At 47.6% G+C, this 16293-nt stretch overlaps 1 protein-coding gene across 6 annotated transcripts; it reads right to left on the reverse strand.

Annotated features, from left to right (window-relative positions):
- Nucleotides 1-636: 636 nt before the first annotated feature.
- Nucleotides 637-15419, reverse strand: TARS2 (threonyl-tRNA synthetase 2, mitochondrial). 6 transcript variants are annotated; one of them, XR_003606879.2, is made up of 20 exons: nt 15306-15418; nt 14785-14981; nt 14340-14463; nt 12493-12617; nt 11420-11537; nt 11242-11306; nt 10900-10978; nt 9639-9785; nt 9381-9479; nt 8877-9094; nt 8270-8432; nt 7585-7722; nt 7335-7412; nt 5244-5344; nt 4933-5034; nt 4688-4760; nt 3957-4071; nt 1355-1443; nt 1132-1218; nt 907-992 (listed from the first exon to the last, which is right to left on the reverse strand). XR_003606879.2 is itself a non-coding variant. In XM_028088262.1 (18 exons), exons 1-18 carry the CDS (start codon nt 15369-15371, stop codon nt 844-846), a joined length of 2157 nt encoding a protein of 718 aa, XP_027944063.1. In that variant the 5' UTR covers nt 15372-15416; the 3' UTR covers nt 637-843. The 6 variants fall into 6 exon arrangements, 4 of the variants coding, with proteins under 4 accessions (XP_027944063.1, XP_027944065.1, XP_027944062.1 ...); XM_028088262.1 differs by lacking the exons at nt 1132-1218; nt 1355-1443 and having other exon boundaries at nt 637-992; nt 15306-15416; XM_028088264.2 differs by lacking the exons at nt 907-992; nt 1355-1443 and having other exon boundaries at nt 1137-1218; nt 15306-15417.
- Between the last annotated feature and the right edge of the window lie 874 nt (nt 15420-16293).

Consider the following 16293-nt stretch of genomic DNA (forward strand, 5'->3'; position numbering starts at 1 on the left):
CTCCCTCCCTCCTATTTCCTGCCATGACTCAGTCCCAGCTGCTCCTCCTCTGGCAGCCACTCCTCCCAAATTCACCCTGAAGTCTCCTAAGAGGGCTGAAGAGATCAGGGCTGAGGGGAGGATAGCATTCTTATGATCCCCAGAGAAATGGATTCTGAGACTCATGGAGTAAGAGATGTTGAGACCTGGGGCGCCTGGGTGGCTCAGTCGGTTAAGCATCTGCCTTTGGCTCAGGTCATGACCTCAGGGGCCTGGGATTGAGCCCTGCATTGGGCTCCCTGCTCAGCAGGGAGTCTGCTTCTCCCTCTGCCCCTCCACCCCGCTCGTGCTCTCAAGTAAATAGAATCTTAAAAAAAAAAAAAAGACAGATGTTGAGACCTTATTTTATGCCTCAGTTCCTCTGTCTTCATGCTGCCTACCGTGGAGAGGTACAGCCTCCTGAATTGGGGTTGGGGAAACAGGGCACTAAAGAGTCCAGGATGGGGGACAGGACAGCTACCCCAGGAGCTCCCCTACCAGTGAGAGGCCAGGGCTGCCCCCTTTGTTTCCCCAGGGCCCCGGGACAAAAGAGACGGAGACAGAGTCAAACTCCCTTTTAGCCCCTGCTCAGGAGTCAGAGATGAAGATGAAGACACATACCCGAGAGCTTCAAGTTTATTCTTTATACTTTCACTCTCCTCACATCCAAAGAGCTACAGCTTCCCCCGGATCAAATGTCTTTCCAGGAGAGCAAACTCATGCCTCCACATGAATTCTGAAGGGTCTGGGGGCCTCCAGACTCTGGCAGTCGGGTCAAGGTCTCCCACATGAAGGAAGGCTCCTGCCGCATCTGTACACAAAAGCTCAGAACACTTCCTCAGCATCTGGGACCCTGGTGTTCTGGAGCTCCAGCAGCCGTTGCACAGCCTCAGTCAAGTCCCGCTCCCCGAGTCGGCGGTTATCTCGAGTCCGAACGTTCACCTTTCTCTTACTCTGCTCTCTCTGGCCAACCACTGCAGGAAGAGGGGAGGTTTGGGGCTGTTAGGGCACATTTATCCACATGGGATATGCAAAAATTCAAGAGACCGAAGTCTTTAGGAAGGGTGAGAGCACAGCCCAGATACAGTTCAGGAAAAGGGTATATTTAGCCACCTCTTGCTCTCCGGTCCCCATCATGCTGATGAGACGAGGGAATGTTCCAGACATGCTCTCCACGCCTTATCACTTCCAGTCAGGAGCCTAACGGTCGGAGATGGTAGGGTCAGCCAGAGAGACAAACAGACCAAGAAGCAGACCCAGAGAGAAACTGTGTGTGTGTGTGGACATCAGAGGGAGGGGAGGGTGGCAAGAGTACAAGACCCATGGGGCAACTTACTCTAAATGCCACTGGCGAGTGGGTGTATAAAACAAGAGAACTGAGTAATCTGATGAGGAGTTTCTGCTCCTTGTCTTCAAGACAAAGCTCTGGGTGGAGAAATGAAAAAAGGAACAAGGTGGCCTGACTCTTCTTAGGTCTTTCTGATCACCCCTTAGGGCTGACTCCATCTGGGTCCAGAATAAACAAAGCTAACTAATTAGGACCTTATTAATCCTTCCTGTCCCTTTCTCTCTAAGGCTTATTTGGTTAATTAACCTAATAGACACCAAGAGCTTGGATGAGGGTCAGAAGAAAACTGTTTTCCTGAAGCCATAAAACTCCTAAAAGAAAACATAGGTGCTATTATCTTGGACAGTGGCTTTAGCAACTTTATTCTGGATATGTCTTCTCAGGCAAGGGAAACAAAAGCAAAAATAAATTACTGGGACCACATCAAACTAAAAAGCTTTTGTATAGTGAAGGAAACTATCAACACAATGAAAAGGCAACCTACTGAATGGAAGAAGATATTCATAAATGATATATCTGGTAAGGTGTTAATATCCAAAACGTATAAAGAACTCAAACAACTCAACACCAAAAAAAAAAAAAAACCCACCAAAAAAACAAATAGTCATATTTGAAACTAGGCAAAGGGCCTAAACAGACATTTTTCCAAAGATGACATACAGATAGCCACCAGGCACATAAAAGATGCTTAACAACACTGTCAGGGAAATGCAAATCAAAACCACAATGAGATTATCATCTCGCAACAGTCAGAATGGCTAGTATCAAGACAAGAAATAACAAGGATTGGCAAGGGGAGAAAAAGGAACCTTGTGCACTGTTGGTGGGAAGGCAAGCTGGCAGAGCCACTGTGGAAAACAGTATGGAGGTTCCTCAAAAAATTAAAAATAGAAATACCATATGATCTAGTAATTCCACTGCATGGTATTTACCCTCCACCCCCCACCCCCAGCCAAAAGAAAACACTAATTCAAAAAAAATATATGCACCCCTATGTTTACTGTAACATCATCAACAATAGCCAATATATGGAAGCAACACAAGTGTCCATCAACAGATACACAGATAAAGATGTGGGGGGTACAAACACACACACACACAATGGAATATTACTCAGCCAAAAAAAGAGTTGAGATTTTGTTATGTGTAACAACATAGATGGACCCAGAGGATACTGTGCTAAGTGAAGTCAGTCAGAGAAAGACAAACACCATATGATTTCATTTTTTTTTAAAGTAAGTTTTACACACAACATGGGGCTTGAACTCACAACCCTGAGATCGACGAGTCACATGTTCTACCAACTGAGCAAGCCAGGTGCCCCATATGATTTCCCTTATATGTGGAATCTAAAAAACAAATGAGGGTGCCCCGGTGGCTCAGTCCGTTAAGTGTCTGCCTTCAGCTCAGGTCATGATTCCAGGGTCCTGGGATTGAGTCCCACGTCGGGCTCCCTGCTCAGTGGGGAGGCTGCTTCGCCCTCTACCCTTTCCCCCTGCTTGTGCTCTCTCTCAAATAAATAAAATCTTAAAAACAACAACAACAACAAATGAACAGACAACACACACGTACACCAGAAACAAGCTCATAAACACAGAGAACAAAAAAAGTGGTGGTTGCCACAGGGGAGCAGGGTGGGGGCATGGGCAGAATAGGTGAAGGGGATTAGAGGTACAAACGTTCATTTATAAAGTAAGTAAGTCCCAGGGATGAAAATTACAGCATAGAGAATATAGTCAATAATATTGTAATAACATTGTATGGTGACAGATGGTAGCTACATTTATTGTGATGAGCACCAAGTAATGTATAGAAGTATCAAGTCACTATGCTGTATACCTGAAATTAATGTAACATTGTGTGTCAACTATACATCAATTAAAAATGTTTTTAATTTAATTTAAAAAATAAAGAAATTAACGTTAAAGTTACTACGTATATAATTAGGAATGGCAAAACATATAAAAATTATAAGGATAAAATGTTGAGTCTAAAAAGAAATGCTATTTTTGCATCAAAATACTGTGAACCTTTGGCAATATCGCCAGAGCCAATGTGGTTCACACTCTCCCACCTCAGTCTCAAGGGGCACTTTAGTGGAGATGTCTGAAAATACAGGCTCAGCAGGTAAAATTCAAACACTGTCTGGCTACACACAAACCCCTAGTCTTGAAGGCGCTCACTTTCTACCCTATGTTTTAATAACCTAAATCTCATCAAATGTTTTCTCAAGTGTCTGTGATTTTGTGCTTTTTTTGTTCTGTTTAGAATATTATTTTGTACTAGGTGTTGGTAAAAAAAAAGTGCTTTTTGTGCCTGTGACATAATTCTCTATGACTCAGCACAAATGCAAAGAATAAATTAGTAGTAGAAAAAAAGAAAAAAAAAGGAAACTCTTCTGAGGTTGAGAACTGCTTGTCAGGGGGTGAAGGAACCTAGGACCCAAATGGCTCAGGTGTCCTGAATCCAGATCAGGTAATGAACCCCAATTAACCCAAATACACAGATAAGCAAATTTAATAAGAAAGAACAGCACAGGAAGTCGGTGGAGAGTGCAGGGCTCTGAGGGCCTGCCCTGCTGGTCACTTACCGAACTGAAAGTTGTAGTGGGAGAGCTGAGCCCGGCGGACCCTTCGGCTGAGGGTCAGGCCTGAGTCGGCATCCAGGTCACAGACCAGCCCTGCAGCCTGCAGCCTCTGCTGTACCTGGGGCAGAGGGGCAGAGGTCTGATGCCAGGAACTGAAGGTTAAGAAGCTAGAATAGTCTGATACCAATCTTCCCCATGCCCTGGATCTGTTCCTCCATCCTCTGCTTCAAGGCTCTCCGTTTCTCATTGACAACCCCTCCTTGTTCATCTCTGCACTGAGGCCCCTCCCCAGCGCCCCCCCCCCCCCGGTTTCTGTCTGCTTCCTACTGGAGCCAAGCCAGCCACCAATTCCCCGACTCTGCCTGCTCTAGCCACAGTGCTACCCAACCAGCTACTTGACTCTGGTACCATCCATATCCTTACTTCTCTCTAGAAAGGAAACATGAAACCAACATTTATCCAGGCCCCTTTTGTGCCAAGTGCTCTGTTGTCAGCATTTAACATCTGTTAATTTGTTTAATTTTCACGCATCTCCACAGGCAAGGCATTCAGTCTCATTTCTCAGATGTGGAATTTCCAGCATAAAGGCCGGCATCCATTTGAGCCCAGTCTTGTGGCTCCAAGTGCTATTTCCCTTCCACTACGCTGTGTGACCCCTTCCTACCCACTGCTCAGCCCTGGACTCCAGGTAGTCCTGCTTCAACCCCTGTGCACACGGCCCAGCTTGTCCTCACCTCCCTGGCATATTCCTCTTGCTCAGTTTGCACAGGGATGACCACCACCTGGAACGGGGACAGCCACAATGGCCTGGTGGAGAGAGAAGAGGAAGGCAAACAATTACTCTGGCTCTGACCATAGTGTGGCTGCAGAGAGTTGATTTGAGAGGAAAATAAAAGAGGGAATCTGAGGAGACCAGGATCTGGAGCATGCACTATCTGGTCTGAGGACCAGAATAGAAATCTGGGGCCAGAGGTCTCACCATTTTCCTCCACAGCTTTCCGCCAGCACTCCCAACATCCTTTCCACAGAACCTAGCACTGCTCGGTGAATGAGGACTGGACGCTCCAGGACTCCCGCCTGCCTTGGAGAGGAAGAGGGGGATGGATGGAATAGAGAAGTGTCACAAAATGCACACCCAAGATCACCTTCTGGTTTTCCAGAAATATTTAGCTCCAGCAAAGGTGTAGAGGATTTGGGTTTCATTTTTAGGGACAAAGATAGAAGAGGAAGTTGCTCTCCACCTATTCTGCTGGCAGCCAAGGGAAAAGGGGATTGGGCAAGGTTCTGTACCCCTTGTACTGGAGGTCAAATCTCAGGGGCAGTTGGAAGTCAAGCTGGATTGTCCCACACTGATGGGGCCGACTCAGGGCATCATGGAGGTGCACATCAATCTGGAGGAGACAGATGGGAGGGCATAAGAGCAACCAGAAGCAGTAGCCTCTACTGAACGTACCACCCACCTTCTACCCACCCATATCCCAGGCTGTTTTGAGAGACGTGTCATAGCTGTAAAATACTCTACTTCACTCACTGGGCATTCCAGCAGTGGCTCTTTCTGCTCAGTAGTGGTGTAACTTTAAGAGACATCAACACTGACAATGAATGACCCACCCACACCGTGGCCTCTGAATCCCTTGAGCTCGTCATCTCAAGAGATCTTCACATGTACTCATGCATGGCTACAGCCTTCATCTTGTCATTGCCCAGAATGGCTGCACCTGTGGAACAGTGCATCAGAACACCCTGCTCTGATTACAGTCTCTTGGTCTTCTGGCTCTGACAATTATTCCTACGAACGGCTTTTCAATTTCTAGCTTCTTTCCCATTCACTGCCCCTACCACCTTTCCGTCCTTCCCCATGCAGCTGGAACCACTCTCCCTGGTTCCCTTCCACTGTTGTTCTCCTGTCACATGCCCATGGCAAAACCCCAACCTGGTGGCACTCTGGCTTCCCACCTCCTTGGCCCTGCAACAGAACCGCTCAGAGCTGCCCAACATGTCCCATACCACACAGATGCATAAATGTTGGGACTGATGTCACCATGCAGGTCCCTCTTTTGAACTTTAACTGCGCCCTTGCTGCTGTCAGCAATCCTTTGCTGCCCTAGTCAGTTTTGTGTCCTGTTCTCAAGGATTTTCAAGCTTTCTCCTCTTCCTATCTTCACTGTTTTCACTGACAACTCTCCTCTGCCCTACTCCCATCTCACGGGGAAATCAGATAATGATATCACAAGATGGAAAAATGTCTCAACTTCCTGTCACATCTACAGACTTCCTTGCACGTACCCCCAATCTTTCTTCCTGCCTCCAGAACGATGGCAAAGGTAGTCTCTTGTGGGCTCTCAATCCTACCCCTCAAAACTACCCAAGAAATTCCCTCCACTGAAACCCTTCTACAACTTCAGCTTTTCCCTGACCCAAACAGGCTCTTCTTCATCAGAGCATTTAAACATTCTCAAATTTCTCCCTTCATCAGAATCTCTCGACTACTCAGGCCCCTTACCCCAGCCTCCACTTTACCAAAAATGTTCCTTCAATATTTTTTTTTTTAAGATTTTATTTATTTGACAGAGGGAGCGAGAGAGCACAAGCAGGGGGAGCAGCAGAGGGAGAAGCGGGCTCCCCGCTGGGCAGGGAGCCCAATGTGAGGTTCGATCCCAGTAGCCTGGGATCATGACCTGAGCCAAAGGCAGACGCTTAACCGACTGAGCCAGCCAGGTGCCCTGGTCCTTCAATATCTAACAGCCTTAGGGCACCTGGCTGGCTCAGTCGTTAAGCGTCTGTCTTCGGCTCAGGTCATGATCCTGGGGTCCCAGGATCAAGCCCCGCATCGGGCTCCCTGCTCAGCGGGAAGCCTGCTTCTCCCTCTCCCACTCCCCCTGCTTGTGTTCCCTCTCTCGCTGTGTCTCTCTGTCAAATAAATAAATAAAACCTTTAAAAAAAAAAAAAACTAACAGCCTTTTCATTGAACCCAGCAGACACTTTCCAGTCCTTTTTTCCCAACTTCTCCCATTTCTTCCAACTTGCCCTGCAAGTTTTTACCCTGCCCTCAGCCTCTGCCTGTACTGTTCCCACCTAGAACTCCTCTGTACTTGGCCAACAATGACCTTTCAGGTTAGAAAGAGAATCCTGCAAGAAGCCTTTCCTGACCTTCCTGAGTGACGTGCTCCCTTGGTACCTACACAGTGCGGATTCAGTGGCTCCAAAATGCCTATTTACCTCCCACACCCTTCACAAGACCACAAGCTTCATGGGGGCAGGAAATGTACTGCTCTTTATATCCTACATGAGTTTAAAAATATTCCTTTGTGTTTATTAAATATCTAATAAAACAAAACAAAAAATGAATAAATAAAACTCTTAGCAGGGTCCCCAACTTACCTTAGGCCCATAGAATGCACCATCTCCAGGGCTGAGGTCCCAGGGTTCTCCAAATTCTTCCAGGGCCCGCTGAAGGACCTTTAAGAGGGGATGAGACAAGACAGGAATGTGTCATCTTAGACTTTATGAGCAACAGATCCCTCCAGTCCCCAACAAATGACCTGCTTAGCATATGCCTCTAAGGAGGACCCCGATTCCCATCTCCCCATCCCCATTAGAGAGTGGTTTATCTACCTCTTCACCTACTTACCTGTTCAGCTTGGTCCCAAAGGCAAGGCTCTCCCAGGAAGCCAGACGGTCGGGTGGATAGTGCCAGGCGGAACGAGAAGCCAAGGACGGCATAGACAGAACGGAGGAAATCAAGACAGCCTCGGATCTCTGCTTCAAGCTGGAGGCAGAAAACAGAGTGGGTGAAGCTGTATGCTACCTAGAGCTCTGGAGTGACAGGAGTTTGGGGGGGAAACACAAGGCAGAAACATAGAGGACAGTTAGGGCTATCATGTAACTGAGTTGTAGTATATGAAGAGGGAGACTGGAAATCAGGAACACTGGCAGTTCATATGGAGAATGGAAAGTGGTTTAGAAATGCTTTTGCGGGGCAACCTGTTGGGACCCCCTCATTCTTGAGAGCTTTTTTTTTTTAAAAAAAGATTTTATTTATTTATTGGACAGAGAGAGACACAGCAAGAGAGGGAACACAAGCAGGGGGAGTGGGAGAGGAAGAAGCTGGCTTCCCACAGAGCAGGGAGCCCAATGCAGGGCTTGACCCTGGGATCATGACCTGAGCCGAAGGCAGATGCTTAATGACTGAGCCACCCAGGCGCCCCCCAGAGCTTTTTCTGTATCTTCACTTAATAAACTTCTATTGCTTTACTCACACACCAAAAAAAAAAAAAAAAAAAAGAAATGCTTTGGCGGAGTTGGGGAAGAGCCACCTGGTCCGGTGCACAGAAGATGTGCGCGTCATCCTGCTGGAAACACCGCAGCCGGGTCAGTCCCCCCAGACTGCCAGAGGCCTCGGCCCGGTGCAGGGCCCCAAAGTCTGCCAGTCGCAGGGGCAGCTCTCGCCAGGATCTGGGCCGGTGAGCGAACATCAGGCTGAGGATGGGGTACGGAAAGGTCAGGGCCACAGGGAAAAGTAGCCCCTGCAGACTGCTCCTCTAGCCAATGTGCTTGCTTATTTTCTCTGTGCCATCAGCTAGCACCCTGTCCAGCCTTAGCCTGCCCTCCCACTGAGGCCCCACCTGACCGAAAGTACATTTCTTAGGAACAACAGCGCATGTACTGCGCCCCTATTCTGTGTTCTGAGGTGAAAGAGGAACTTTGGACAGCAACTCCAAACCCTTGATGCTACACAAGGAGACTAAGGCTTAGAGAGGTAGATGGTTTCGCCAAATTCACAGGTTAGCTGGAGGGCAGATTCAAGACTCAAATCAGGTGTCCCAGTGCTCTGCCAAGGTCCTTTCTATTACTTCATACTGGGCAACCTGGTTGCCCACCCCCAGCCCTGGGAGGACCCAGGACTCCAGGCTCCTAGCTCACCAGTGCGCAGGGCAGTTCATGGGCTTGAGGGCAAGTGTATCTGTGGGATGGCTGGTAGAGTGGTCACTCGGGGAGCTGGTGGGCCCGTCAGAGCCTGGGGGCTGTAGGGCAAACATGTCTTCCTGATAATGTTCCCAGTGTCCTGACAGCTCCCAAAGTTTCGTAGAAAACAGCGTGGGGCTCTTCACTTCTGAGAAACCACGGCGGGTGTACTCGGCCTGAAGAGGAGGGTACCGACATAGAATGTCAGAGGGACTGGGGGAGAGGTGGCAGGCGTGTGATTCTCCCGAGACCTCAGGTTATGCTGATGTCAGCCACAATCTGTTAAGTACCATGTTCTCTCTCTACACCCCGACCCTGTGAACCAGACATTCCTAGGACCTTGTTAAAGGTCACCAGCACTTCACAATGTTTATGTTTAATCCCCCTCTTTTAACACTTGGCATCTTCTGGGCCCTGATTTCCTCCCTGGTCTTCCTTCCTCTCGATTTGGGTCCCCCTTACCCTGATAAAAGCCACCAGTGCGTTATACACCCTTGTCCCTCGAGGCAGGAAGAAGCAGCTTCCAGGGCTCAGTTCATGGAAGAAGAAGAGCTCCTGTGCCTGTACAGGAATGGCAACATCACTCAAGGAACAAAGTGGGGACTTTGGGACCCAGAAGAAACAACTGATGGAGATGCTCAATCTCTTGGATTCATAATCTGCTCCCAACTTCACCATCAGGTTCCTTCACATCCATTCCCCTTCTCCCAATCTCTGTACCTTCCCAATGCGCCGGTGGTCCCGTAACTCCGCTTCCTCCTTCCATTCTTCCCAGGCCCTCAGCTCCTTTGCTGTGGGGAAGGAGATCCCTGATACTCGCTGCAGTGTCTCTGAGGCACCCGAGGACCTCCACAGGGATGAGGAGTTCTATGGGAGGACACAGGGAGCCAGAGAGAAGATGGGGGGACTGCAGGTACCTAAGCTATCCTTCAGTGATGCTTATCTGATACTGAGCTTAAGCCCCCCAGTGTCCCACCTCACGCTCATCCTGTCTCCCACTGCCTCCACCAGCACGATTCCACTATCCCCCCAGGCCCCCTGCCACATTTATAGACTCAGAGACGCCCAGACTCCTAATCCCCACTTGTGTCCAGCCTAACTTTATCCTGCCACCTCTTTTTCTACCCATTCTCCCACAGGCACCCGTGTACTTAGGACCTCCCCGCCCCCACTTCTAATCAATGATGGCTCACCCGAGTTAACCTTAGGCTCTGGTCAAATGTCAGTCTACCCATCCACTTATCAATCTCCCACTCCTGGCCACATGAAATTCAAATGCCTCTGCTTGCTCTTCTCTTGAACGATTTAACAAGAAATAGCCCATGTTTTATAGCACTTTTAGTTTTTCCTCACTTTCTCCTGTGTTAGCTGACTTTGTCTCTGTGATGGGGATTTACTGGCAGGACAGGAATTAACAACAACCTTCTTTTATAGATGGGGAAAGTGGGTAAAGAAGATTTACCCAAGGCCACATACTTCACTGATGGCAGAGCTAGGACTAAACACAAATGGCTGGGTTTTCAGTTCAGCGCTTTTGGCTGTGTATACCTGCCTCTCCCCCAGCTCCCTGCTCCCATTCCACCTAATAATAACTCACCTGGCCCAGGAACAGTATTTTCATAAAAGGCACACCTTTGACTTATCGTATTCTTCCTGTACCTTCAAATGGTGTTCTACACACCCTCTCTCCACAGGAGCCTCCCCCATGTGACCCTGTCCAACCTGTTCACACGCTCCCTCTCCATCTCCCTACCACTGAAGTTCAACTACAGAATGTGAATTGGCTTCTGGACCCTGGCAGGGTGCCCAGCATCTGCCATCAGACTGGGAGTTTGCAGAAGAGAGGAACTAAAAATCTTTCTCCTGGATTCCCCGCTCAGCTATCAGAGGAGAGAAAGGGCTGACAGAGATCATCTTCCCATTCCCCCGCTCATCACAGTGAACACAGGAGTCTCAACCTAACTTTGCCCTTACAACTGACCGTTAGCAGCTTCAGTCCTCCAATCTGTCCAGTATGCCGAAGATGGGGGCCCCGGCAAAGATCAACCAGCATGCCACACCTGGGAGAAAGAAGAGGCCACTTAGTGGTTTCCAAATCCTTGAGCTTCTAGTGTTCTCCCTCTCATGGCCTTCAGCAGACAGAAAAACAATGAAGAACTGTTCTACAGAGAGAGCAAAAGCAATGGGAGATAAAACTATTTCCTGGTCCTATTCCTTTTCCGGAGCAACAGATTACCTTCTACCTTCTTTCCCTCATTCCATTTCTGGCCTTCTTTGGTGCATCCCACCTCTCCCTCTTTCCCTCCATTTTGACAGCTCTCACCCATATACTGTTGCTGTTGGACCTGTCACTTTCTCCTCAATCAGGCGAAGCTTAAAGGGGTTATCCTGGAAGGAGAGTGAGGGTAAGTCTTTATTCCTATACAGATGTCCTGGGAGAGAGCTACCCCTTCCCTCATGCTTCTGGGTCTTCCTCCTAAATGTGTGCACCTCCACCCCACCTTGAATAGCTGGCGAAGCTGATCCTGAGACACCTCTAACCTCCGGAAGGGTTGAGCAGCAGCTGCAAGTTCCTGGCAAATCCGCTCCAAAGCAGGCAGCTCTGAGCCCCGGACTGTCCTGGAAAGATGAGAGTTGGCTGGCTTGCGTCTGCTGAGAAGCATGACCTGGGTGCCAAACCTGTTGGCTAGGGGGTGAAATCCTGCTCTCCAGAGACATCTAGAATTACTGGCAAAGACAGACAAACTGAGAGAAAACATAATTAGGAAATCAGGTATAAATTTTCCAGCAGGAGCAAAAGCTCTATGTATGAAATTAAAAGTTGGATTCAGGCAACATGGATGGAAAAAATTAGAGCACTAGTAATGAAAGATGAAGTAAAAAGTTAATTCACAAAGACTAGAGAAGTTTCAAGCTGAATCAGAAAAGGAAAGACATGGACTAGTGGAGAAAATGGCACCGATATCACAATTGAGGCCTGGAGAGGCCCTTCCCCAAACTTTCTCCTCCAAATTGAACATGCCTGATGCCCCAGAAAAAGGGGGCAGAAACCACCCTAGTAAAAGGGTACACACTCAGTTATAAAATGAATTAGGTTTGACGAGCTAATGTATAGCATGGTGACTACAGTTGATAATTCCATATTGTATATATATTGAAATTTGTAAGAGCAAACCTTAAGTGTTCACATACACACAAAACGAGGAAGTGAGGTGATGAATGTGTTAATGAACTCAATTGTGCGGATCCTTTCACAATGTATACAAACACCAAATTACCAAGTTGTACGCTTTTTTATTTTTAAAAGTTTATTTATTCACGTCATTTCTACACCCAGCATGGGGCTTGAACTCACGACCCTAAGATGAAGAGTCGCATGCTCTTCTGACTGAGCCAGCCAGGGCCCCCTCACATTGTACACTTTAGTATATGTGCTGCCGAAGCGAGCACTGTACACTTTAAATATGTTACTTTGTCAATTATACTCCAAAAAGTTGAAAAATGAAATAAAATATGGTGAAATATCTAAAAAGGAAAGCACCCCAGAATCATTCTCTTTCCTTGCACTACTCACCGCTCCTTTCCCAGGAAGAAATCATGGTAGAAGCCACATTCTGTACTTGGACCTCGGCAGAGGACGGCACCAAGGAGTTGTTCAGCTGCTGCCCCCAGGACATGGGTGCTGGAGTGCCAGAACACCTGGGTTCACAAGAAAGGAGTTCATAACCTTCTCCTTTAACCCCTCACTCTCCAATCCTCTCCTCAGAGAAGCTGGTGTGAAACCAGTTTGGTTCTTCTACAAATAACTACCACAAAATGGGGAACCTGACCTTGGGGGTTAACATTAAATAGTAAAAGAAAAAAACAAAAACTGAATAGAAAACAAAAGCTAGTACAAGCAATGCACGGATGAGAGTAGCCCCGAGCCCTACTCCTCGGTGCTTCCCAGTCCTAGAGCATAGAAGCAGGAGCCCAGTCTTCTTTTATTGCTCTTATAACATCCCCTTTTAGGGCTTCAGAGTAAACTACCTACTTAAGATGGTAGTTCCTAAGGGCTCTGTTTGGTCTTTTAGTTCTATTTTCTTCTATCCCAGGAATCTAGTGTGCTGCAACCCCTCCTCTAGGATTTGGTCACCATTTATACAGAGGTGACAAAATTCCATTTTTCTGGCTCCTAATAGATGAGGTCCATATTACCTAAGCTGACATGAAGAAGACAAAGTGGGAAGGAGGCCAGTTGTGTGCTCAGCTGTGTAAGTCAAGTTAGGATTAAAAAATATAGGGGCATCTGGGTGGCTCAGCTGGGTAAGCATCTACCTTTGGCTCAGGTCATGATCCTGGGGTCCTAGGATCGAGCCCCATGTCTGGTTCCCAGCTCAGCAGGGAGCCTGCTTCTCTCTCTCCCCCTGCTCGTGCTCTCTCTCGCTATATCTCTCTCTCAAAAAAATAAATAATCTTTAACAAAAAGAATTAAAAAGTATATGCTACAGATGACTTATAATGTCTGTAGAGTTGAGGGACTGAACTGGCATATTATCTTGCTTTCATTTTTTTTTCTTTTAAGATTTATTATTTATTTGTCAGAGAGCGAGAGAGAGCGAGCACAAGCAAGGGGAGCAGCAGAGGCAGAGGGAGAAGCAGGTTCCCCACAGAGCAAGGAGCCCGATGTGGGGCTCGATCCCAGGGCCCTGGGATCATGACCTGAGCGGAAGGCAGACGCTTAACCAACTGAGCCACCCGGGCATCCCTGAACTGGCATATTATTTTTCTATTTTCAGCTTATGATCTCTTTTTACTAGGGCAAATGATGTCTACTTAATAGACCTAGGCTGAAAACTTTCATCATGAGGTTCTAGCTTAGCCAGGGCTGGTTAAGACAAGCAGTCTGTGGTATGTCTCTCTCTCAACTGCAAATGGAAAAACTGAGGCAAAAGAAATACTAGAAATATGCCCACTTAGTTTAGGAGCGCCTCGGTGGTGCAGTTGGTTAAGTGTCCGATTCTTGGTTTCGGCTCAGGTTGTAACCCAGGGTCCTGAGATGGAGGCCTGTGTTACGCTCTGCACAGAGACTGCTGGGTTTCTCTCTCTCTCTCCCTCTGCCCCTCCACAGCCCCCCCCCCACTCTCTCTAAAATAAGTAAATAAATCTTAAAAAAAAAAAATATATATATATATACATATATATATATATATATGTATAGGGGCGCCCGGGTGGATCAGTCAGTTGAGCGTCTTGCCTTTGGCTCAGATCATGATCCCAGGATCGAGCTCAGCAGGGAGGCTGCTTCTCCCTCTACCCCTCCCACTCCTCTCTCTCGCTCACTCTCTTTCAAATAAATAAAAATCTTTTTAAATATTAAAAAAATATATACATATCCCTTAGTTTAGTTCCCACGGTATTCCTGAAAAGGAAGAAACTTACTGCTTTGCCCTCTGCAGAATTGAATGTCAGAAACCTGAGGTCAGAATCTGTCTCCAAGGGCCGCTCCAGATCATAAAGTTCTCCATTCACCTGAGCAGCCACTGCAGTATCTGCCAGTGTTGAACTGGGTGAGGGGAGGGGTGAGGATAAAGAAAAAGACATGGGTACAATCCACAGGGGAAGAGAGGGACTAATCTCTCAACACCTCCAAACTTGAAAATGGGGAAAGGTGTCACCAGAGCAATAAAACCTATCATTTCTTTTCCCGATGGATAATAAATGAAGGGTAGACACGGAAACTAATGCAGATAAAAATGAATCCTCAGGAAAAGGCAGTCTTGATAGGGATGGAATAGAAGCAAGCAGAATTTTCATTCCCTGTTCAAGTCCTGCGAAGTACAGAGGAAGAAGGATAATCCTGGCAGGTATAAAATGGGTCTGGTACCTGATCTGCTGGGCTAGTTGGTAAGGGGTTGTGTTCCATGCCACAGCCTCCACTTTCTGGCCTCCAGGGAGTGATATCTTAATAGTCCGGTGTTCCTTCTGTGCCATGCTTGCTAACCTCTTTGCTTGAGCAGTCCATAGCTCCTCAAAAAGGCCAAACCGCTCTGCCAACCAGTGTGGAGGGGTCGGCACAGCTGCCTGGAGGGAAAGAGGTTAGGAGGAAACACGGGTCCCATCATTCCTTTCTGAGATTGGGACTGGTGGGAGGTGAGAATATGGAAGGGATCTTGGTCCTAACCCTAGGTCTGTAAGAGGACTGGGTGATACTGGGCTGGGAGTCCTATACTGCCCAGTCTGTTGACCCTAGGAAAAAGATGGCTGCAACTAAGGGCTTAGGGTAGCCGGGTCCAGGGACTCACGGCAGCTACGGTTTGGGGTGTCAGGCTCGGTTGAGAGCCTACACCCTGGACCTCAGCTGGACTGGGTCCGACGCGGTTCCTAACTTTTGGGTACCTCACGCACCGTGTGTAGCCCGCAGGTTTGCAAGCCTGGGAACCGCAGCTGCCGCCACCTCTGATAAAACCCCATGTTCCTTCAAACCCGTGCCTACATCCTTAAACAAATTACCGTCGCTTCTCCTTCACCGGATTCCTCATTGGCTTCCGGCCCAACAACTCCCATGCCTACTGGTTCCTGTAGCTGCCACTCTAGCCTGGGACCACCCCCAGGAACTCCGAAGAGGTACGCCCCACACAGCACGAGCAGCGGTGTGGGTGGTTCCGGGTGAGCGGAAGACCTAAACTGTTACACACACCCGCAATCCCGAGACCTGAAGTTTCAGCCCAAAGTAGCAATAACCTATCTTGTAGCTTTGAGGGCTGGGGCAGGAAAACTCTTGAGAAATGAGAGTGGGAGAAAAACGGACAGGAAATAGTCATTTCCTTTTAACCATAGGTTTTCTTTTACACAGTCTTTACCGGCAGGTAAGAGCATAGTCTTTGGAAACAGCGTAAATCCTGCATCTATCTCCCACTCACTGTGTAATTTTAGGTAAATTACTTAACTTCTGCTAAGCTTCAATTTTTTCATCTATAAAATGGGAATAATACTAGCAACACTCCCAGTTGTTGAAGTTAATTTCATGTAAATCGTGCGTGGTACACGGGTAATGCGCTACAATGGCGACAAGCTGTTGGAATAAATGAATTTAACAGCGTTGAGGCTGGAGCAAAAAATCTGCAGAGGGCACTTCATGGAATCTCTTCATAGTCTAGTGCTTAAGAGAGACCTTAGAGACCTCTTAATCTTACACATGGAAGAATTCAAGGTAGGATAATATTAGTGACTTAAGGTAAAACAGTAAGTGCTGATGCTAGATTTTGAATCCAAGTCTTACACTCTCCTATCACACCATGCTTTCTCTAGCAAGAGTTTACTTCCAATATACTCCCCCATCACTTCAGAAAGAGGTGCCTGACCCTAGAATCTTAGCCGTCTGCTTCCTACACAA

Source organism: Eumetopias jubatus, unplaced genomic scaffold, assembly GCF_037043125.1.
Source record: "Eumetopias jubatus isolate StellerSeaLion01/CBP00866 unplaced genomic scaffold, mEumJub1_p1.0 scaffold_4, whole genome shotgun sequence".
In the NCBI taxonomy this organism is placed as follows: domain Eukaryota; kingdom Metazoa; phylum Chordata; class Mammalia; order Carnivora; family Otariidae; genus Eumetopias; species Eumetopias jubatus.

Coding starts and splice junctions, on each gene's coding strand:
- TARS2 (XM_028088261.2), bottom strand. CDS start 15,371: ATGGGGTTTTATCAGAGGTGGCGGCAGCTGCGGTTCCCAGGCTTGCAA. Junction 14,464..14,784: donor CAACTAGCCCAGCAGATCAG/GTACCAGACCCA, acceptor CCCCTCACCCAG/TTCAACACTGGCAGATACTG. Junction 4,072..4,687: donor AAGAGGAATATGCCAGGGAG/GTGAGGACAAGC, acceptor CCTCTGCCCCAG/GTACAGCAGAGGCTGCAGGC.